At 41.5% G+C, this 22,921-nt stretch overlaps 1 protein-coding gene across 6 annotated transcripts in view; it reads left to right on the plus strand.

Annotated features, from left to right (window-relative positions):
- Positions 1-13,914: 13,914 nt before the first annotated feature.
- LOC111565633 (protein turtle homolog B-like) overlaps positions 13,915-22,921 on the plus strand; it is a 160,116-nt gene continuing 151,109 nt past the window's right edge. For 5 of the 6 annotated variants that reach the window (XM_035946202.2, XM_035946206.2, XM_035946204.2 and 2 more), the window contains exon 1: positions 13,915-14,195. In XM_035946202.2, the coding sequence (XP_035802095.1) occupies positions 14,132-14,195 (64 nt within the window). In that variant the 5' untranslated portion in view covers positions 13,915-14,131. The remainder of the gene's footprint in view (positions 14,196-22,921) is intronic. The other variant, XM_023265785.3, reaches the window with a different exon arrangement.

The raw sequence follows: 22,921 nt of genomic DNA on the forward strand, positions 1-22,921 counted from the left end.
CAGAAAATACAATGAAGCATTTAAAAAGAAAATTAAACATTAAAAGGTGGTAAAACATTTAAAAAGAAAAACCTTAAAGATTTAATCAAACATTAAATATTGGGAAAGAAAAAGAAACTCAAACAAGCCTATAAAACATTTGAAAAAACAATTAAACATTAAAAAGACAAAACATTTGGAAATCAAATCAGACATTAGAAAAGAATAAAAGGTGAGAAAAGAGCAAACGCTTTAATACCTTTATCTGTTTTTGCTCTTTTTGATCGTTTTATTGTCTCTTCTGTTTAATTTGATCTTCTAAAGTCTAACTGGTGTCTTTTGAAATGTTTCGTCTTTAGTTTGATTCTTCTTAAACGTCTTGTTTTCTAGTCTGAAATGAAAACATCAAGTTGTTTCTTCAAACATTTCCTCTTTCTATGTTCTTGGTTTGATTGTGGACAGATTTACTAACAACTCATTTCAGAAAACTGCTTTCCAGATAAAGTCTACTAGTAGTTGAAGGCATTGATCAAACTAATGTTACCTTCTGATCTCCATAAAGTTTACTGTTCAGTGAAGCGAATCAAAGTTTGTTCAGGAATTCTAAAAAACCCACAGGTGAAGGTCTGAGAAGAACTCAGATGGATGGTCTAAATGTGAAATCAAGGCTCATGGTCACAAGTTTTAAGGCTTCTGTTAACCAGAAAGTTCAAACTAACAGAGAAGTACTGAGAAACTTTTAAAATTTCAGTCCTCAGACTGTCTGAAGGTTCAAACTAACAGAGAACTACTCAGGAACTTAGAAGATTTCAGTCCTCAGACTGTCTGTCTCAATCGTACGACGTAGTGTGTAATTGTATGAAGCACAGTGAGCCGGCATACTTGTTGTTTCCGTTTTCACGCCGTCTACATCAACGGAATGCACTGAAACTTTACCCCCACTAGCTTAGCCTCGCTGTAGCACGCAGCTCAAAGGGGCGTGTCCTATCTACTCATTCATATCTATGAGAACAACGGTAGCTACACATAAGGACGTCTCACGTTGATTAGCTGCGTAAATACCATTATATACAGTCTATGGTAAATACGTATGTGAATCGCATCATTGGCTGCAGCAGCCAGTCACCGGTCACTCACTGACTCACATTGAAAAATAGCACAGAATGAATTGTTACGTGTTTATTTTATTTACAATTTAGATTGGATTTTTTTTTGTGTGCGCAGCGCAGATTTTCTGTGCGCGGAGACCGTGTCAGCAGTGCGCAATTGCGCACGCGCACAGTTTAGAAGGAACAGTGGTCAGAACTACTGGCCCATTTACTCCTGGCATCAGACCCGCGTTCTGTGATCAGTGGCTTTGTTTCCTAATATTTTGGTCACTACTCCAGCCCTTCTTGAAAAAGCTTAAATACCTTAGTTGGGTTTGACTTGTTGGTTAAACTTCAAAATTAAACAAGAAAAGCACTCAGAGAGTGCATTACCCAGCCAAGGCTTCTCAGTCATTATCATTTCCTATGACTGAAATCTTGAAAAAAATTGTGGCAGAAATCAGAGCACCATAGAATGTGGCCATTTAATATAGATGTACCCACAAACAAAATGACCTTGTGCTGAGTACAGGCGTGTGTTATGCATGTGTGTGTTAGGTATGGATATCGAATCGTGTGACCTAAATATGTAGCGGGCGGCGGGAATTGATGGGACTTGGAAACACCCCCACAATTTAATCAACTGTTCCTTGTATCATTTCTGACAGATACGTCCCGATAAGTCAGCAGTGGTCGATTTGTGGTAGGGTCACAATCATGTGATCGTCAGCAGGCAGCTGACGAAGTGTTTACTTGTTGTCATAGTTACAATGACGGCGTGCTGCTATCGTGCGATGATCCAGAAATCTTTAACAAATCCATGGATCCAGACTATAAGCTGCATCACTGCCAAAATCTAATCATTTGGTCTTTGGGTCATTTCTGACCTTCCTTGAAAATTTCATCCAAATCCATTAGTCTGTTTTTGAGTAATGTTGCTAACAGACAGACAAACAGACGGACAAATGTATGCCGATCATCACATAGCTCTGCCATTTTTTGGCAGAGTAATTACACTAAATAGTAAACTGACCACTTAAGCAGTAGTTACTGGTAGAAATAGACAGTTTTCTATCTGTATCATTGTAAACAGAATGTGACTATTTACAGTCACAAGAGGAGCATGTTCTAGCAGAAGATGTTTAGGTGCTATTATTTTAAAATGTAAAATAAAATAGTCTGATTTTGTGGTGAGAATTAGAGCTTTAACATTTGCATCAGTGTCTTACTGTTTTGTCGTGCCACAGTTGTGTGGTGACCTGGATTTCATTGTGTTCGCTCCCCATGGTGGTGGTCTGAGGGGGAGTAGGCAGGGCCTGGGCTGCCTGCCAGCTGGACCTTCAGCTCTCCTGTGTTTCAGGGAAAGGTTGGGTGAGGAACAGACAGAGAGTGTGTTTTTGAGAGAAAGACAGAGAGGGAGGGAGGCCAGCAGACAGCCCTGATTGATCCCCTAACCCCAATTCCCACTCTATCTGAGTCATGTGCATGGCAGACCCAGAGGACACAAACTGAGGAATGTGATGTCTGCATTCATGAAAATGACTAAATGTTGCCTGAATCATGACTGAAATCGAATGAATGTCCAGAGTAGTGATGGAGCTGGACCAGCACTATGTGTTTTAGAGTCTCGCAGTACTAAATAAAGTGGTAAAGCGTATAGTTGAAATCAGCATGGGAAGCTCAATCCCCTGCCAGGATGGTCTCTAAGCTATAGCATTCAGTAGCAGGTGGAGGTTATGGCTTTCACTGGTGCAGTCTTTAGGGTACCCATATTTATGTATTGTAAAGCTGCATATCTAATCAGCCTCAACTCAATGTCCATTAGATGTATAGATTTCAATGCTCACATGTTCATGTAATAAAATATTTCTGTCAAAACTGAGAAAGTGCTTCTATTTTGTGAAGGAAGGACTCATTTTTAATGCCACCTGCCACCAAGCTTTGTGTAAGTGTAGATTCTTGTAGACAGGCTTTAGATAATGCGTAAGAACTATAAGAAAAGACAAATGCTAAAACATTACAATGGAATTCCCAGGAAAATGCTCATATATTGACTGTGCAAGACAAGAATACTATAACCTGCCCGCCTGATTCACTATGTCTCTGCCTCAATCTGCCTTGTTGGTTGTTTTCCTGAAACTGCACCTCTCTACGATTTCCATCCAACAGATTTCATGGGTGTGCACTCTCTGGTGCCTCAGGAGAAGACAAAAACATCCGCCAGCGCCACAAACACAATCAAGGCTCCCTAACGCCAAGCTACTCTATCTGTTGCTACTTCTCAGCCTCAGGAGGGCGGGGCTGCCTACTACAAACTTGTCTATACACTGGAGACTTGCTCCCAATGGAGATCTGTGTGTAATGTCTCTTAGGATCAACAAGACCTGGCTGAATTGTTCTTATCTAGCTACAATGACATCATATGCCACATAACAGAGACGCTATAGTCTAACTCACTGGATCTGTGTGCCTGCATATCACACAACTACTTCCTTACTTTCTGCTATTTGTCCCTTTCACCACAGTAAACAACAACAACCTTGGAACAGCAAAATTCACTCCGAAAATGTCAAATTCTGCCAAAGTTTTCTATTGTGCAATAAGGCAGTCCTGCCCAGTTGCAGCAGCACCATCACTACATCCTGGGTTTAGCACTGCCTAAAAAAGAAATATATGCCAGAGGGGCTGCACAGTGGCTTGGTGGTTAGCACTTTCGCCTTACAGCTAGAAGATCCCCAGTTCGCGTCCTGGCCTTCCTGGGATCTGTCTGCATGGAGTTTGCATTTCCCTGTGCATGCTTGGGTTTTCTTCCGGTACTCCGGCTTCCTCCCACAGTCCAAAAACATGCTCAGGATAATTCTAAATTGTCCGTAGGTGTGAATGCAAGTGTGATCGTTTGTCTGTATACACCAGGTCCTCGGTTTACGACGTCCTCGACCTACGGCGTTTGGTGGTTACATCACCATCTCCCATAAATTTATTAAGAAAGTCTTGTTCCATCATTCCGATGTACGGCATTTGCAATGTTATAACAAATTGCACGCGGGAACTAGTTGGCGAGGAGAGTGGATGATACGTCATCATGCGGCACTATACAAGGAAGACGATTTTGTTTACATTCGCTGGTTGTACACCACACTGGATTGTGCTACATTGACTTTATTTTGTTTGTGTTGTTTGTGGAAAATTTTTCCCTTCATTATAGCTCCGTAAGCATTACGTCGCGCTGTAGGAATGGAATTCCGACGCAATGTGTGATTCACTGACAAGAGTTTTTAGTTCATTGTCCATTTGTCGGTCTTCCATATTATTCTTGAGTTTGGATTCATTAATGAAAAGGATAAAACATTTATGTACTATTCCTGACTTAAAGTATTGCTTTTTGTGTCATTTTTTCGTGTTTTGTTGTGAACAATAGGTTGTGACCAAGAGATTGTAGCCAAATATCATTTTGACATTTTTTGTTGACAAAATTAACACTGGGTTTTACATTTTCTCCATTTCATATTAAAGTGGCAGATGTTTGACAACCTGAAAGCTGAAAAGTTGTCATTTAAGTTGTTGATCATAAGGAATCAATTGGTTATTTATTGAATAAAGTCCTGAGCAACAACATTAAAGCTCTCATTAACAGATTTATCAAACAATCGTAGACGGTTTTGTCTCTCTTCACCACCTCAGCAGCATTGAGGCGGGGAATACACATCCTATCTACAACAAACCTGCAGCGCTTTTGCTTATAGAAAGCTGCTTCACTTCTGACATGGAAGAAACACTCTTTGAAAACATTTCAGGGCTTTGCCTTACTTGCTGGTTTTGAAACTCTGGTGTCAGAAACAAAGAAGTTGAAAGGTTGTTTTTGAGAAAAATTCTGTATTTTGGAGCATTATGTTATATATATATGTGTGTGTATTTGTGTGTGTGTTGTAGAGCTGTTTTTATCATTAACAACATCACAACTCTCACCACCTTCATATAGAGAGTTCAAAATACACTATCTATGCATATCATTTGCAATTTTTCTGTTGTAATCTAGGATTGAGTAGCTGTACTTACTTTCATTATCTCTAATCCTCTAAGCAGGTAGCATGATCCAACATGGTCCAACACTGCGGTTTTCATCTCTGAGGGAAAAGTCCCTGCCCTGTAACACTTGTCATTCATCTTAATGAGCCGTCTACCTTGGAAATGCCTTTAACTGAGCTGCAGCATTTATAAAGGGCCTGTAGATGTTAAGGGAAGCAGACAGAAAAAGCAAAAGCAACATCACAGTGTTCTGGAACATTTAGCTTTGTGTCCTTTCCTTTCATTCTTTTTCTCTTTGAGTTGAGGGCACCGTAGCAGAAAAGTTGGAAAGCAGAAAGTCTGACCTTGAGCTCAACAGCACACACAAACAGAAGTTACACTGAAAGCAAATGCCTGAAAACATCCTCAGAATGAATGAATTCTGTCTATAGTCTTTAGTTAGCATGGAAGAAAGGTTAGGTTTTGAATTCCAAATTAGTTTTCATGTTTAGCAGTTTTATTAAGAGTACTAGAATGTAGTATCAACCTGTAACCCGTATCAGATTGGGTTTAATATGTTGAGACGACCATGGAAGTTCTACACTATATATCATTGTGTATGAATAGCTTAACTGGCATGTTAAGTCCCTTCAGTGATATTAGTGTTGGGTTGGCAAAGATATGTAGTCTGTTTATAGCCTGGATCCGCAAATTTGCTAAAAAACTTCCGTATTGCTCCCTGCTGATGATCACATGATTGTGATCCTACTACAAATCGACTGTTGTGGACTTATTGGGACTTATCCAACATAGACATACATAACACACGTCTGTATGCAAGGTCATTTTGTTTGTAGGTACATCTATATTAAATGGACACATTCTATGTTGCCATGATTTCTGATCTTCAGTAACTAATAAACAAATGCTGCATTTCTTAAAAAAAAAAAAAAAAATGCTGCATTTCTGACAATGCCATATGGGGGAATGAACAGCCTTGGCAGAGTACTGCGCTGACTGAGTGTTTTTCTAGTTACAGTTGTCATCTTGGCAGCACTGGTTTTTAAAAAAAATATATTCAGGACACATCCGATTCATACAGTTACACAGTAACTCTAGGAAGGTCCAATGTTTTTTAGATCCATCCATCCAGACATCCATCCATCCATCCATCCATCCATCCATCCATCCATCCAGACATCCTCCCTACATGGAATGTGTGGTTTTATAACAGTTTTGCCTGATGTCTGCCATTGCTGCTGTCAATTTGGTGTCTACATGTCATTTTGGGGTATTTTCTGAAATGACTGATGCTGTCTGACATGATTGTGGAACTAATGTAATGTAACGATGGATTGTAAAAGGCTGCTTAAAAAAGCCTATGTAATCACTTTTATGAAGGAGACAGTCTGGTAACCTTTTGTCCATTAGAAACATCAATGCAAAATCGCACAGAGTATATGATATTAGGTACTGCTGAAGTATTGAAATACAGGCGTCTCACTGTGCTGGCTTGTTACTGTTTGGAGGCATATTGACAAATGTATGACAAAATTCAAGGGGGGGCATTGATCCAATCCCTTGTCCGGTCTGAGTGCTCCCAGGCACATGAAAAACCTCTTTCCACATTAGCCAGCTCTCTCAGCGGGACTCAGACTTATGGAAAGCCCCCTAACAACATACCAGGCAACTGAGCTACCGCTTCAAAAGTAGACACAATCTCAAACAGCAGCACATGTCCTCTATAGCCTCATTTATTCAGCTTAACAGTGCATTTCAGATGATGATATGATATTGGTGATTACTTCATGAAGCTTTCCGAGAGAATACCAAGAATGTCTAAAGCAGTAATCAAATCAAAGGGTGGCTATTTTGAATAATCTAAAACATTCACACTTTTTTGTTTACTACGTAATTCCATATGTGTTCATTCATAGTTTTGATGCCTTCAGTGAGAATCTACAATAAAAACAGCCATGAAAATAAAGAAAAACCATCAAATGAGAAGGTGTGTCCAAACTTTTGACTGGTAGTGTATGTCATGTGCTTTTTCAGAGCAGGAGTTTGCTTTCCAGCTATCCCATTCTAACAGTATTCTGATTAATGTTCCTGTGTTATAGCCAGAACTACTGGTTATTGTAATTTTGTAATCTAATAATAATCAATCCATTGATTATTAATTAATTGTTTTTTTTTTGTCTATCTATAAAATATCAGAAGATACTGAAATGTAAAGCTACATTTCCAGAGTGTAATTTCACATATGCATATGTCTTTTTTCCAACAAAACAGTCCAAAGCCCAGTGTTCTTCATGTCACTGTCACAGAATACCAAGAAGCTGCTTAATGCTTACATATGCAAAGGTGGACCAAGTGTATTTTAATTTTTTTTAATCCTAAGATTATATAATGATTAATTGGTTATCAAAATAGTTTCTGATAAATTTTATGTTGATTCACAAATTGATTGATTGACTAGTTGTGTTACATATTCTCCAGAGTTTTCCCCTGATATGAACATGCTCAAAAGGTTCTTGTTTTTTAATGACATGACACTTGTTGCGTTTCATTACTACAGTGTATAGCCCCAACAGTTAACAGGTCACACCTGGCTCACCAGTGAAGAAAAAAAGCCTGCGTGGAACTGAGTGTGTTGGTGCAGCTCACAGAGCATGATGAAAGCTGAATTTCCATATGCGATTTGCACTTCACACGGCTCCATTAAAGCACACTGCTTGTAGTAGCTGTGAGACATGGCTGTACTCCCAGAGCGACCCAAATGGCTGTTGAGCATCGTGAAAAATGGGCCTTCGGTGGCATCTGTTAGGCTGTGATGTCTCTGTCAGAAATGCTGAGGGCTTGACACGCCAGACCCTCCTGGCTGCTTCGTGTAGACGAGCCAAACTCGAGTAACTGAGGCCTCACAGACTTTGGCCAGAGATGGAGATCAAGGTTGCATCGGCATAGAGAGAATGAAAAAGACAGCACTGCTTCAAAGTTCATGTTCACTTCTGAATTTTTCCACATTTCTGCATAAATGTGACCTGAAAGACTATCATATGTTCAGTCCTAAAAATTGTTAAACAGAAATCAAACAAACAGTTATGACAAAATTATTATTTATGATATTTTTTAATTGACTGAGGAAAATGATCCAATGCCAACACATCTGCGCATGGAAACAGTATACAAACCTTTCTTTAAGTATCCAGTACATTTCCAGTCAAAAGTTTGGACACATCTTCTCATTTAATGTTTTTCTTTATTATCATGATTATTTACATTCTAGATTCTCACTGAAGGCATCAAAACTATGACTGAACACAAATGGAATTATGGAGTAAACAGAAAAGATCAAAATCAAAAGATGTATATTTCAGATTCTTCAAAATACCCATCCTTTGCTTTGATTACTGCTTTGCACACTCTTGACATTCTCTCCATGAGCTTCATGAGGTAGTCACCTGAAATGGTTTTCCAACAGTCTTGAAGGAGTTCCCAGAGATGCTGAACACTTGTTGGCCCTTTTGCCTTCACTCTGCAGTTCATCTCATCCCAAAACATCTGGATTGGGTTTAGCTCAGGTGACTGTGGAAGCCAGGTCATCTGATGCAGCACTCCATCACTCTCCTTCTTGGTCAAATAGTCCTTCCACAGCCTGGAGGTGTGTTTGGGGTCATTGTCCTGTTGAAAAATAAATGATGGTCCAACTAAACACAAACCGGATGGGATGTCATGTTGCTGCAGGATGCTGTGGTAGACATGCTGGTTCAGTGTGCCTTCAATTTGGAATAAATCCCCAACAGTGTCACCAGCAAAGCACCCCCCACACCATCACACCTCCTCCTCCATGCTTCACAGTGGAAACCATGCATGTAGAGACCATCCGTTCACCTTTTCTGCGTCGTACAAAGACACAGCAGGTGGAACCAAAGATCTCAAATTTGGACTCATCAGACCAAAGCACAGATTTCCACTGGTCTAATGTCCATTCCTTGTGTTTCTTGGCCCAAACAAATCTCTTCTGCTTGTTGCTTTTCCTTAGTAGTAGTTTCTTAGCAGCTATTTGACCATAAAGACCTGATTGGTTCAGTCTCCTCTGAACAATTGATGTAGAGATGTGTCTGCTACTAGAACTCTGTGTAGTATTTATCTGGGCTCTAATATGAGGTGCTGTTAACTTGCCATTTCTGAGGCTGGTGACTCAGATGAACTTATCCTCAGCAGCAGAGGTGATTCTTGGTCTTCCATTCCTGGGGTGGTCCTCACGTGAGCCAGTTTCATCATTGTGCTTGATGGTTTTTGCGACTGCACTTGGGGATAAATTCAAAGATTTTGCAATTTTCCAGACTGACTGACCTTCATTTCTTAAAGTAATGATGTACTGTTGTTTCTCTTTACTTAGGTGATTGGTTCTTGCCATAATATGGATTTTAACAGTTTTCAAATAGGCCTGTCAACCGTGTACCAACCTGACTTCTGCACAACACAACTGATGGTTCCAACCCCATTAAGAAGGAAAGAAATTCCACAAATTAACTTTGACAAGACACATCTGTGAAGTGAAAACCATTTCAGGTGACTACCTCAAGAAGCTCATGGAGAGAATCCCAAGAGTGTGCAAAGCAGTAATCAAAGCAACGGGTGATTATTTTGAAGAATATAAAATCTACACACTTTTTAGTTTACTCCATAATTCCATATGTGTTCATTCATAGTTTTCGTGCCTTCAGTGAGAATCTACAATGTAAGTAGTCATGAAAATAAAGAAAAATCATTAAATGAGAAGGTGTGTCCAAACTTTTGACTGGTAGTGTATGTGCTGCAATAACTACAACTAAACATTTCCAGTAACTGTTGATCAGTCTTGTACATCACTTTAGAAGGACAGCATCAGTCTTTGAAAGCTGGTGGGTTTCCTAACATCTAGTTCTTGCTTCAGGTCCTTCCACAATGTTTCTATTTGTAGCCCTGTTGAGAATAGGGCACTTAATTATATTAATGGCCTTAAAAAGTTATTAGGTTTTATGTAAAAATTTGTTAAACTAAAGGTAAATGAGTTAACTAAAACATTAAAGTAGTTAATTCAGGTTAATTTTCTGTAAACACAATGGTTATTTACATCGTTGAAATAAACTGTATAGGAAAGAATGTGTGTGTGTGGGAGCGGGTGATCTAACTAATTACATTTAGTGGTTGAGAGAATGAAAAAACTGACTACTCCTTTTATTTGCAGTTAACTGTTTATTGGTCAAGGGTTAAAGGTCAAGTTGTTATTTCTGTGTGGGGATTGGTCGGGAGTGAGGAAGAGAATGTTAGGGGGCGGGAGGAAAAACGTGAGCGTACGTTGGGAGAGCAGAGCCAAAGAGTGGACGGAGAGGTGCTCTGGAAGCTGAACCAGGTTTTAAGAAGCCAAGTTTCTATTGACTGGATTTACTCGGTACATCTTATGTTTTGCCTTGTTAGCTGTGTGTAGTTAACGACTGCAGAAGCACAGATGTTGTTTTTTGTCTGAGTGAGAAAAAACGGAGATTCTGTATGAGCGGGTTCAAGCTAACCGCTAAAGCTAACCGCTAAGCTAACGGCTAAGCTACGGCAGGCGAGTCTCGTTGCGGGCTGAGTGGACTTTGAACTGGACAGATGGAGGTGCTTCTGGATGAGGAGTTACCTGCCGCTCCTCTGACCGTTTCTTTTCCCGAGACATCGGATTATTTGTTGGCTGGCTGCTGACTTTTCAGACACCGAGCTGTGGATTCTGCTAACGGCTAACTGTGAGTTTGCTGACCGGAGATCAACGCCGCTGCGGAGATTTCGTGGGCTGCTTCCTGTGATCATCGTGGGTTTTCTACTCTGCACCTGGACTATGGCGAACAGCTGGAGATCGACACACAGGCCTGCAACGTTTGGGCTTGGTGTGAGTGTGTGAGTGGATGTGGGGGCCCACAACTTAATGAACAATATTTGTTATTCAGTACGCTTTGTTTGTTGTGTCACATAGAAGAACATTTCAGTGACGTATTTGAAGGTGTTCCTTTGTGAGTTTGTTTGAGGTAAACTTAAATATTTAAAGACAAATGTTTGTGTTATTAATTTAATTTCAAGGGAAGGTATTCAGTTCGAAAGGTATTATTCTGAGTTATTTTGTGTTTAAAAATTATCAAGTGGAAGGGGATATATTTTTTTGCTATTTTATTTAAAACACTGAATTAAAGTATTTTTATTCCACTCAACTATAACCAAGTTGTTGGGGGTCAGTTACTCCAATTAGCATGTAGGGACTGTGGATAAACCTAAAGGTTTGAAGTCTTGTAAGCAAGGTAAGTCTACTCCACATCAGGTAAACCTTAGGGTAGTTACCTTTAGTAGTACGAACCCAAACACCCCAGTATCCTAAATTACCACTACTTCTAGAAAGTCGTCGTAGTCTTAAATTACGGTTGCTGGGGTGCTACATATTGGATTAAGGTTATACATTTTACTTGATTATTCCAAACCACTGACTTTATCCTTCCTTGATAGAGCAATGTTTATACTCAAGCTTGTTTTCTTATTGCACTATCCCCTTTCTCTTGACCTTCAGTTCAGGCAGATTGAAATCATTATTCCATCCATGCAAACAGCCGTTCTGGCCCACATTAAACAAAACAGTGCCAAATAATGATACTACCGCCACCATGTTTCAAAGATGGGATGAGGTTCTTATGCTGTGACACTGTTTTCCTTTCTTGAAACTTGGCATTTGCCGAAGTGTAAGGATATGCTGCCCTCCTGGGTCAAAATGATGCTGATCTCATTGTCTTAGATCCCTCACTGCAGCTTGAAGTTTGACATTTTTGGAGCAACTGACTCACCGATTAATGGAGGAAATAATGTGGAAATACAAACAATTATACATGTAAAGAAGACAGGCACAAGATGTTAGATTACGCCATGAAAGGTTATCATTTACAGAAAAAAAGTTTATTTATTAATAGAATACTTCAAAGTACAATTCTTTGATCCTTTGAAAAACCACGTCTCTGTGTGAAATAGAGCAGATTTTGTAGAACACCAAAAAATAATAATAGCAGTGCGCAGGGCTTTGCAAATTAAGGTTAAAAGTTATTCTTTAAAGAAAGATCATGTGACAGAAAATATTTGAGAAAGTTTATATTTATAGAAAATATGATCTGGTTGCATCACAAGCTTCTCTGAGTTAAATCAGATTGATCTGTGTGGGGAAACTGTGGTGGAAAAGTTAAAAAAAAGAAACATCTAACATAGCCTTCTGTAAATATAGAATATCAGATGAGGGGAACACACACATGCGTTACATGCAGTTATCATAAAGAACTTAAAATATGTGTTTGTCATCTTGCTAGAGGCTATTCCAGGAGCCTCCTCCTGAAGCAGCAGTGTGGTCCTGATGGAGCTGGAGGTAGAGCAGCTCTGAGCCATGGCGGCTCTGAGTCAGTGGAATTTTAAACTGCCATTGACGGAAGCACTCCATCAATAAAGATGAATCATGCTGGATTCAGAGGCAAACAGTTTTAGTCAGTGTTCCTGAACGAGGTGTTCATGTCGTGTTTAACCTGGCCTCCACCGCTTCATTCAGACAACATTGTACCGACTCATCTATCAGCAGGAGTTTGGCTCCATGGCTGCCGGTGGTGTGATGATGCACCGGCTGGAGGATTCCTCTCGCCTTATTGCGCAGGATGATACTGCAGCTCCGCTACGGCTTCACACTCCAACCCACCTTGAAACGGCTCCCGCTAGTGCTGCGTTCAGGTCCTCCGAGAAAACGGGGAAGATGTGTTTAACTTCATAGAACGCTCAAATTTAGTCGAAGTTTTCTCCACGAACCCCGATTCCTTTGACTCGTATTAAATTCGTCATGTTTAAACAAATACAGGCAAACAGTGGAAGAACTGCTGTGTGTTAAACAAACAGGAGAGATTTTCGTTTCTCATGTATGGTATAGAGTCCACCTGTTGGATTCTGACATGGTGATGATGTGTAGGCATTCTCTAATCAGTAATGAGGTGTTTGATGTCTTTAATCAATCAATCAATCAGACCTTTTATATACAAACATATTGGAACACAAAGGGCTTTATAGAACCAATGGAATGAAACAACCGCCATAAATATCATTTTATAAATGAAGGACTCAATTAAAACAAACACAGAGGAAACTCTATCATTAATAAAAGTATTGAGGAAACACCAGAGACAGGATCAGTCAAACATCCAGAACAGCAAAATCAGGTAATAATAAGAATTTTAAAAAGTACAGTGGTAAAAGGCAGTAAAACAAAAAAAACCCAAACAAACAAAAAAATAAAATCAATAAGAATATAAAATCACTTCAAGAAGCGCATCTTTCATTTAAAACGCCAACATACCGTTAGTTTTCCCTTCTGTTTAATTATTCATATTTTCTTGCTCTTGCATATGTTTTCTGTAGTCCTGAATACTGGTTTTGCCTCGAACTCGACCATAAAAATAGATGTTGAGCGTACAGCTGCCATTGATCAGAATCAGAAACACTTCATTGCTTATTCTCTTTGGTGTTAAATTATTATTAAAATTGTATGTGCAGTGAAGGTGAACAAAAAAGCGACTGACGAGCAGAAGGGCCATCTTTCCAACTGCTGGAGTCGATTCATCGATTGAATATGTGGATTTCGGAGCGTTATCGCGAGCCTTGAACGCACCGCGACAAGTGGGAAACCTACAGCGCAGGTAACCAATCAGCGGCCGCCGCCCTCCCACGCCCGCCAATGAAACGAGTGCGAAGGCGGGATCGCGGGTATCTAAAGGCTCGGCTTGGTTTCACGGCGTCGTCTGCTCTCGTCCCATTGGCGCAGGTGATCCGTCTCAGGATGCGAGAGGAGCGCGGAGGAGAGGGGAAGAGAGAGGGGAAAGCGCCGATGGAAAAGTGTCCAGGGCTCGGTTAACAAGAAAACAAGGATACCGGCCCGCTTCAGTTTGTCCCGGGCCGCTCGGCGATGAGAGATTCACCGAAAGGGGCACTTTGAGATATGATGAGGTTTTTTTCTGGTCGGCAATAGTACTATGATTTGGTATGTGGCCACTTTGATAGCAAGTGTATTCAGCACCCGAGGAACGGCCGCTCAAGGTGAGTCGAAGTGCACTATCTCTGTGCTTAAGTTTTAACTTGGCTTTTTTTTTTTTTTTAATCCCGTTGAAAATCGTTTCCCCCGCCTGTGTGTCCGCTAACTTTGAACGTGTCGCTCGTATGTGGAAAATGTCACACTTTACGTCATGAAGTTCATACGTGTGTTCATCACCTGAGCGCAGCCCGGGCGGAGGAGGATGATGAGGGGAGCGGACCCGGTGCGTTCACTGGAAATAAGGAGCCTAAACCTGTTTGAAACCCGACTCATGCGACATTGGACATGCGTGTTTTCCTGCGATAAATGCTGCTGTCGGAGTTGTGACGGGTTTTTGGTGTCACGCTGGTACATTTTGCGGTGTATTTCTGTTGACATGTTTCCTCCAAGACGTGTGAGTTTTGCTTCTCCTGGAGCTCCGGCCGGCAGCAGGACTGCAGCGGCCGCTTTCCCTCAGCTTCACCCCGGCTTCCTGCTGAAACATGAAGGCAAATGTGATTAGTATGGTGCGCTGGTGTAGATGTCATTAAAATGCTGTGAGTGGATTAACCTCTTCGGGGGAGCTGCTGAGGCACTTACCGCCTCTGTCCGCTAGAGGGGGCGCCTTCTCACCGAGGCTGCTGTCAGTCACTTTATGGGTGATACAACTTTGATCGTGATGCTTCACGTGAGACTAAAAGCACCTGACAAATGTTTTTGGCTTGACATGATGGGAGCCAAACCACCTGCAGCTGACCCTCACCTCTGAGTCTGGGGCTGGCAGACAGCAGAGGGCTGAGTGTTGTTAGCACCAACAGATGTCCAAAATAGTCACTGATATCAAAACTGGAGGCTTCATATTCAGGGATCAGCTAGAATTATTGTAAATAACCAAAAATAATGAATGACAGTTTCCCCAAAACCCAGACAGACATATTCAGACTGCATCTTTCCCCATTTCACCATCAGATGATGCTAAGAAGGAGCAAATTGTTTAGTCTTTAATTATGTATGACATCATCGTCTGACTACATGTAATTCACGGGGTCTGTTAGTGTGTGAGCTTGTGTCTGGTGTGTGTGTGTGTGTGTGTGTGTGTGTGTGTGTGTGTGAGCTCGTCTCACATCGATGACGACATGGACAGGGAGGCATATGGTGGGCAAACGGAGCTGCAGAAGCAGCGTCATGCTTTACCTTAAAGAACTGGCTCCCCCCCCTTCCCTTCCCTCCCGACCGCTCGTCTTCAGCAGAGAGGAGAGGTGGAGGAAATTGGGACAGCGTTTGTGCCTCATCGTCGCCGACTGCATGACAGAGAAACAGGATGATGTCAATGAGTTTTCCATCACTGTGCGTTAAAGTTTCGACAGTGAGTCTAGGCAGGTTTACATCTATTTATTTTTGTTTGGCTTAACTGGCTACAAGGCAAACAGTTATGTAATGTCTTGCCTAAAGAGGATGCGCTTACTTGAGTGTCGTCTGCCAAAAGGAGACTTAGGGAGATGTTTTTAAGCGGCTTCCCTCGTCTCCTCAGTGCTCAGGAGAAGGCAGGCAGAAGGAAGAGAGGATCGTGGATCGACTAGTTTTAACTACTGCCCCTATCTAACATCTGACAGGTTTTGCATGTGATCCTGTGCTTTGACGGAGCTCTGCGGCACACAGACACACAAACGCAGCAGGGCGGCATCCTTGTGGCTGAGTGCTGCTGTCTCAAGCTGGCAGCTGGCAAACGGCTCGACTTTTGCCGGTGAAAACCCTGGACCTGAGCCAGACTGCCTCTCCTCCTCTCCCCTCTCTAACTCTCCCCATCCCTCCTCTCACTTTTCCCATCTGACCGAGGTCCCCGCTGCCCTCCCTGTGTCTTTCCTGTCCGCCGTCCTGTCGTCTTACTGTTCCGCACACTCGGATAAACTCGCTCCCCTCCAGGTTTCAAGTGGCCTCTCTCAGCACGGCCGGGTAGCCGAGGGAAGTGAACATGGTGGGCTGTGTTAATGGAGGCTCAGGGCGTGCTCCACAGCAACCGTCTGCTGCCATTCACACACACACACACACACACACACACACACACACACACACACACACACACACACACACACACACACACACACACACACACACACACACACACACACACACACGCGCGCGCGCACACACACACACACACAGCATACGCACACATGTCAACATGCAGCCATCCCCTCAGGAAGCAGTGTCTTTAACCAAGATCTGAACATATGCCCACTAACAGGCTGCCTGCACCCGACTAAGTTGGACTAATTATGACTAAGCGGTGAGATAAATGCCACTCAGTTGTTAGATAAATACATATGCCACAACATGCCAAGAGGGCTGGGGAGGAGGTTTTGAGTGTGTGTGTGTGTGTGTGTGTGTGTGAATGGGATGCTGTTTGGAATGGAGTGGGAAGAAGCAATACAGGGAGAAAAAGTCAATAAGGCTGCTTTCAGGAAGCTAACAATCCCTCTACAGAGCAGATTCCCTGGTTGTAACTGAAAATATAATATTGTTCCAGTTTTAAGTGGTACAGTATGCTTAAAGGCAAACAGACCAGCCACAGTATCTGTTAGAGCTGCACAAAATGGAAAAACACTGAGGTTGTGGTGTCTGTTTTTTTCTTCCTTTTGCACTTTATATTAATATTTAGTAATATAGCATTTAGTTAATATAGCATGGGTGTAATCTGCAGCCTGTGGCCTAAGATCTGCAGCCTGTTGACTTGTTTAAAGCAGCAGCCTCCACCACAGACTGGACATCTCTCATCAAGACCCCAATCAACCAATACTTCTCTCATCCCTGCTGCCATGTTCTTACTTTGATGGTCTTTCAGTTAAAACGCTGTTTACAAAGAGCAACTTTTCAGCTGGGAGTCCTCAGTAATAAAGTGGACGGTAAAACTTATATCGACTCCGTTGTAGAACTGGACCATAAGTTTGTTCTGTAGCTGCTCAATATTCTACTTGTTTGTCCGCCAAGGAACGCGGCAGAGTTATGTGACGATCGGCGTGCATTTGTCCATCTGTCTGTCTGTTAGTAACATTACTAATAGATTTTAATGAAATTTTCAGGGAAGGTCAGAAATTACACAAGGACCAATTGATTAGATTTTGACAGTGATGCAGCTTATAGTCTGGATCCACGGATTTGTTAAATATTTCTGTATCATTGCAAGATAGCGTCACGGTGTCACTGTAACTATGACAACAAGTGAACACTACGTCAGCTGCCTGCTGACCATCATATGATTGCAATGCTACTACAAATCCACTGCTGCAGACTTATCGGGACTTATCAGTCTGAAATGATACAAGGAACAATTAATTAAATTGTGGGGGTGTTTCCGAGTCCCATCAAGTCCTCCCACCTGCTACATATTTAGGTCATGTGATTCGGTATCCATATATAATGTACACATGCCTGTGCTCAGCGCAGGGTAATTTTTTTTAAAGATTTCATCTGTCGGAAGTGATACAACTGAGCGGCCTTGGTGGAGTACTGCGCTCTCTGAGTGCTCTTCTTGTTTCAACTTGTGCCTTCCTCATCATCCTTCTTATCACTGGAATATTTCCATTCAAGTGATGTTGCATTTGTTTTTGCAAAAAAAATCTTTTAAGTGTTTCTCTCCTGTTCCACACTAATTATCACATTAAAAGAATCCCGTGTATTCTGAATAAAGTATAAATGATAAAGAACTCAGTTTATCCAAGAACCCTTAAGTGAGTGTAAATGATGTTCTGTCAGACAGACTTCTCTCCATTACATTGGTCATATAAAATGAGATGTGTAAATTTTCTTTTTGTATCGAGGAGCAACTATTGTACATGCATCACATGCTAGCAGCGTGATGCAGAGATCATATATCATGCGGTTTCCTAAAATCTGACACAAATTTTTGCACTGTGACCTCACAGACCACATTTTTGGCCATAGCTCGATAATTTCTCTGTTAATTATGGTCAAATTTGGCACAAATGTCCACCTGGGTAAAATGGTGAAGTGATGATATTTGGTCAATGCGTACAACTGTAAAGTGGTAATTCCACCTTCATATTTTATGACAAAATAGTAAAAGATGGGAAGCAAATTGGATACATAGCTAACTAGAAAAGCACTCAGAGAGCACAGTACTCCGCTAAGGTTGTTCATTCCCTTATGTGGCATTGTCAGAAATGCAGCATTTTTTTTTTTTAGAAATGCAGTTTTTGTTTGTTTGATGCAATGATACAGAAATGTTTAACAAATCCGTGGGTCCAGACTATAAGCTGCATCACTGTCAAAATCTAATCAGTTGGTCCTTGGGTCATTTCTGACCTTCCCTGAAAATTTCGTCCAAATCTGTTAGCCAGTTTCTGAGTAATGTTGCTAACAGATGGACTGACTGATCATCACATAACTCCGCCGCGTTCCTTGGTGGAGTAGAAACTAAAGAAGCAATAAAAGAAGGTGCTTAAGCTCCATGGAAGACTGTACAACAAACATTAAGCAGTTGATGGGGCACTTCATAACAAAAAAAAAAAACACAAAATGAGTTGTGTTATTGCCCATAAACGTATGCTCCAAAGAAAATGTTAAACTTCTCAGCTTACTTGTGAATAGTTTTGTTTGTCTTTCACGATGGCTGTGAACAGATTAAGTTTGATAGTTGGACAAAATAAAACATATGGGCTTTGGGGAAGTATATTGGGCCTTTTTATTGTTTTCTAGCATTTTATAGAGGAAGCTGTCAACGAATACAAATGAAAATAATTTTAAATTATTATGACTTTACTCTTATTCAACATTCTTGTCCTTCCCCTAAGCTGACAGAAAAAGCACCGAGCAGCTCTGCAGGTGAATGATTGGGTCTTCATGCCTCTTGGCTCTGCTGTGTTTCTACCTGGACGTGTATTTGCTGTGACTGATTACCATCTGATCCTGCACATCATTGTCAGACTGAGTGAAATGAGATTCATGTGGAGCTCTGAAACTAGACAAAAACTTTGGAAGCGATTTTTTTTTTTGGATTTGATGATGCTGCCTCCCACGTCAGAGCATGTGTATTTTGGATCTTAACTGTGTGTGTGTATAAATGGAGTTGGCGCAGCACGCGGCTGCCTAATTAATTCTATTCCCACAAACTTTCCTGGTATCCCAGTTTTTTTGATGATCCCTACAGTATGATCGCTTAATGAGCAGTCTCCCTCTAAGTGGGTGGCTGCTTGGCAAAAACAAAGCTGCTGACCAAGAAAACAGAGACTCATGTCTCATTTGCAGCGTGGATTTAAATCTTGTGGGTGTTCAGCGTTTTCTTACTGAAGGACTTGCGTGTTCTCCAGACACATTTGCTTAAATGGTTAGAATCTCACCTGTTCACTGATGTATAGATAGATATTTTCCTTTTTGCTGGACTTTTCCAGTGGAGTCCTGGCCCAGTTGGAGCATAACTCTATTGGTCTATTTTTATAAGTACTTCAAAGGCTCATTTCCTTAGTGCTGTGTGCTTGTTCTTTAAAGTTCAGCATCTACGATGAGTGTGAAAGTGTGTGTCTGTGGGTGTAGGTATGAATCAGAGTAAGATGGCCACGTTGAGCCCTGTGGTTTCAGATAAAATGGTTCTCTAATTCCAACATTCAGCTTTCTGGATTGAGGTCACACATCCTGTTAATATCAGAGGATGTATCTCGGTTTAAAGCCTCTTGCATCTGGAGTCAGTGAAAAGCAACATTTCTAAGTCGGCAGTTGTTATTTTTAGACCTAATTTTCTCACTGTCAACTTCATGGTGAGCTTCCATTTTCAGTGATTTTGTTGCTTAAGTTACCAGTTAACCTCGGCATGTTTTTGGACTGTGGGGGGAAGCCAGAGAACCTGGAGAAAAAATGCACATGCACAGGGAGAACATGCAAACTCCATGCAGAAAGATCCCAGGAAGGCCTGGGCACGATCTTCTAGCTGCAAGACGAAAATGCTAACCACCAAACCACTGTACAGCTGTCCAAAAACATGTTGAGGTTAATTGGTAATTCTAAATTGTCTGTAGGTGTGAATGTGAGTGTGATTGTTTGTCTCTATATGTAGCCCTGCGATAGACTGCCCACCTGTCCAGGTGTCCCCTGCCTTCACACTAAGGCATCAGGGATAGACTACAGCCCCCCTGTGACCCTAATGAGGATTGGGCAGTGTATAGATAATGGATGGATGGATGTTTAGGTGGGGGGTAAGTGTCAAAGTCACATTCACATGAATTTCAGGACCTACAGTTTCCTACCAGAACACTGCATTGTAATGAGGTGATCAATGTTAAACAAAGTCCTGTCAGTGGTTTTATTGTTGTGGTTGATCCGTGTATAAATATTAGGTATATAAAAGATTACTGCTCAGTATAGGAATTCTTTACTCCTCGTTCAGACAGGTTCCTGCAGAAATGCTCATCCGTGACTACTATGGACAAGTGCACTGGGCACATGACACTTTTAATGACACCAGAATTGGTAATATTGGGTTGTGCTCTATAATGTGCCGTGGACATCTCCATGTGCAGGGAAAGCCTTCATTCCCACTAAGCTTGATGAAAAGTAGCATCCCTGTTGCTTGGGGCAAATGGCACGCTTCATAAAAGTCACCAACCTTTCGATGTCAATCAGCCTGGTATTTGGGCCAAGAAGCAGTGACTGACAGCTGCTGTCAGGCCCCTGAGCTCTCAGCGGCCTCCATTTTGGTTCAGTGTAGTCTACTGAGGGTGCTTGGCCATATGAACTAATGGAAAAGGTTACTGGCAGAAGATGCTTCATGGATAGTTGTAGATTAGTGAAGATCCCTGTCAGCTATATGTGAGCAGTTCATGGTACTCCGGTGGTTTACGGACAGTGTGTTTCTATTTTAGTCCAGTTAGCACAAAAACACATCTGATTTATGTTTACAGCATGGTTGTTAATGCTGCCTTAATTACGGAAGACAGAGTGTGAGACAGATGTTTGAAAATTAATGTTTGCAGAGGTCTAGGATCATAGACAAAGTTAAGTACTATGACTTGGCTGCACACACTATTGTTGACTTTGACGTTCACACCCTAGGTAGCTTTAATATATTTGGAATAGCCCAGAAACTGCAGATATTCCAGCTGATATTGTCTCAGTTTCCACTGCAAGGTTTTTCAAATATATCTCTATTTGTCTGCACTATCACTCAGTGTCGCTTAATTGTATGTGAGGGAGGTTAGAGGTTGCTTATCTAGTATTGCCTTCCTGTGTAACTTCATTATATATCACTCCTGATAGGAGCAGAGAGCCTACAGAGGAGAATGTATGGGTCCACAGGTATAGTTCAGAATGGATAAAGACACTATCTCACTAAATGTCTCTTTGGCTCGCATAACGACAACTGCCCTGCTTTATCCGAAACATACTCCCTTCTAACTCCCTCACAGCTTGTCCTCAGGTCTACAGGGGACTAAAAGAGATTGTGGTCGCTACAGATAAGCATGTGTATGGTATCCTTTTTATGATAGAGTATTCGACTTGGCTCAGCCTTGCAGCACAGGACTTAAAGAAGGCATTGTTCTTCTGCATGTGTCCTGAATATACTGTACCAGTGACCATTAGCTGACTCATGTTAAAGCTGCCCAGTTAGTAATGGCTGTAATTCTTTTGCTGCAGGACACAGAATGCGCACATCATCCAAACTTTGTCTGGTTGTATTGACGTCTTGTGATGCTCCTGTTGAATGTACACCGGTCCGGGGTCTACATTTAAGTTTCATTGATCAGATTAGTTTTGGAATATGCAGCAAAGCAAAATTAAGATTCACTGTCTTTACTAGTGCACATGTTTCTGTTGAGCACAAGTGAACTGGTACCATGTATTTTTACTGAACCTTTCAGTGAGGGATGCAGCTAATGATTGCTTTGATACTCGAACAATCTGTCATCCATGCATCCATTATCTATACACCGCTTAATCCTCATTAGGGCTGGGGGGAGGCCTTGGGTCTATCCCAGCTGACTTAGGGTGCAGGCAGGGGACACCCTGGACAGGTCAGCATTCTATCACAGGGCTGCATATACAGACAAACAATCACACCCACAGTCAATTTAGAGTTACCAAGTAACCTCAGCATGTATTTGGACTGTGGGAGGAAGCCGGAGTACCCATACAAAACCCACGCATACACAGGGAGAACATGCAAACTCAATGCAGAAAGATCCTGGGAAGGCCGGGATGCGACCTGGGGATCTTCTCGCTGCAAGGTGAAAGTGGTAACCACCAAGCCACTGTGCAGCCCTAAGTAGTCTATCAACTCTTGGAAAATTATGTAAATATTCAGATTATGAGTTGTACAATCATGACATGGCTCTTATTTGACTGTTAGCTAAATATGTTTTACATTTAGTTTTAAGAAATTTTAAATGCATTTTGAAGTTGTTTTTAGGCACGGGCTAACTTACAATAAAGACTTTTTGTTGGCAACACCACTGACACCAGAGTATTTTGAAGGATGGGCTGGTGCAGACGTGCAACAGACTGATGGCAGCATTAAGTTGGGTCCTATAGTTTCTGTGATGACTTTCTGAGGAAAGGAAGCCTCTACATTCCCTCTATACTTAGGCCCAGCAGACCATGGGGACTGCAATACACTGACGGAATGTATGGTTGTATTTTTGGTTTAGCAGTGTTCTTCCAGTTGTCCTGTGGTGAGATCAGCACTAAACTTGGTCTGTCTGTTTCTAGACTGTGAGAAGATGGCCGATCTTTCTATATAATCACA

Source organism: Amphiprion ocellaris, chromosome 14, assembly GCF_022539595.1.
Source record: "Amphiprion ocellaris isolate individual 3 ecotype Okinawa chromosome 14, ASM2253959v1, whole genome shotgun sequence".
Classification (NCBI taxonomy): domain Eukaryota; kingdom Metazoa; phylum Chordata; class Actinopteri; family Pomacentridae; genus Amphiprion; species Amphiprion ocellaris.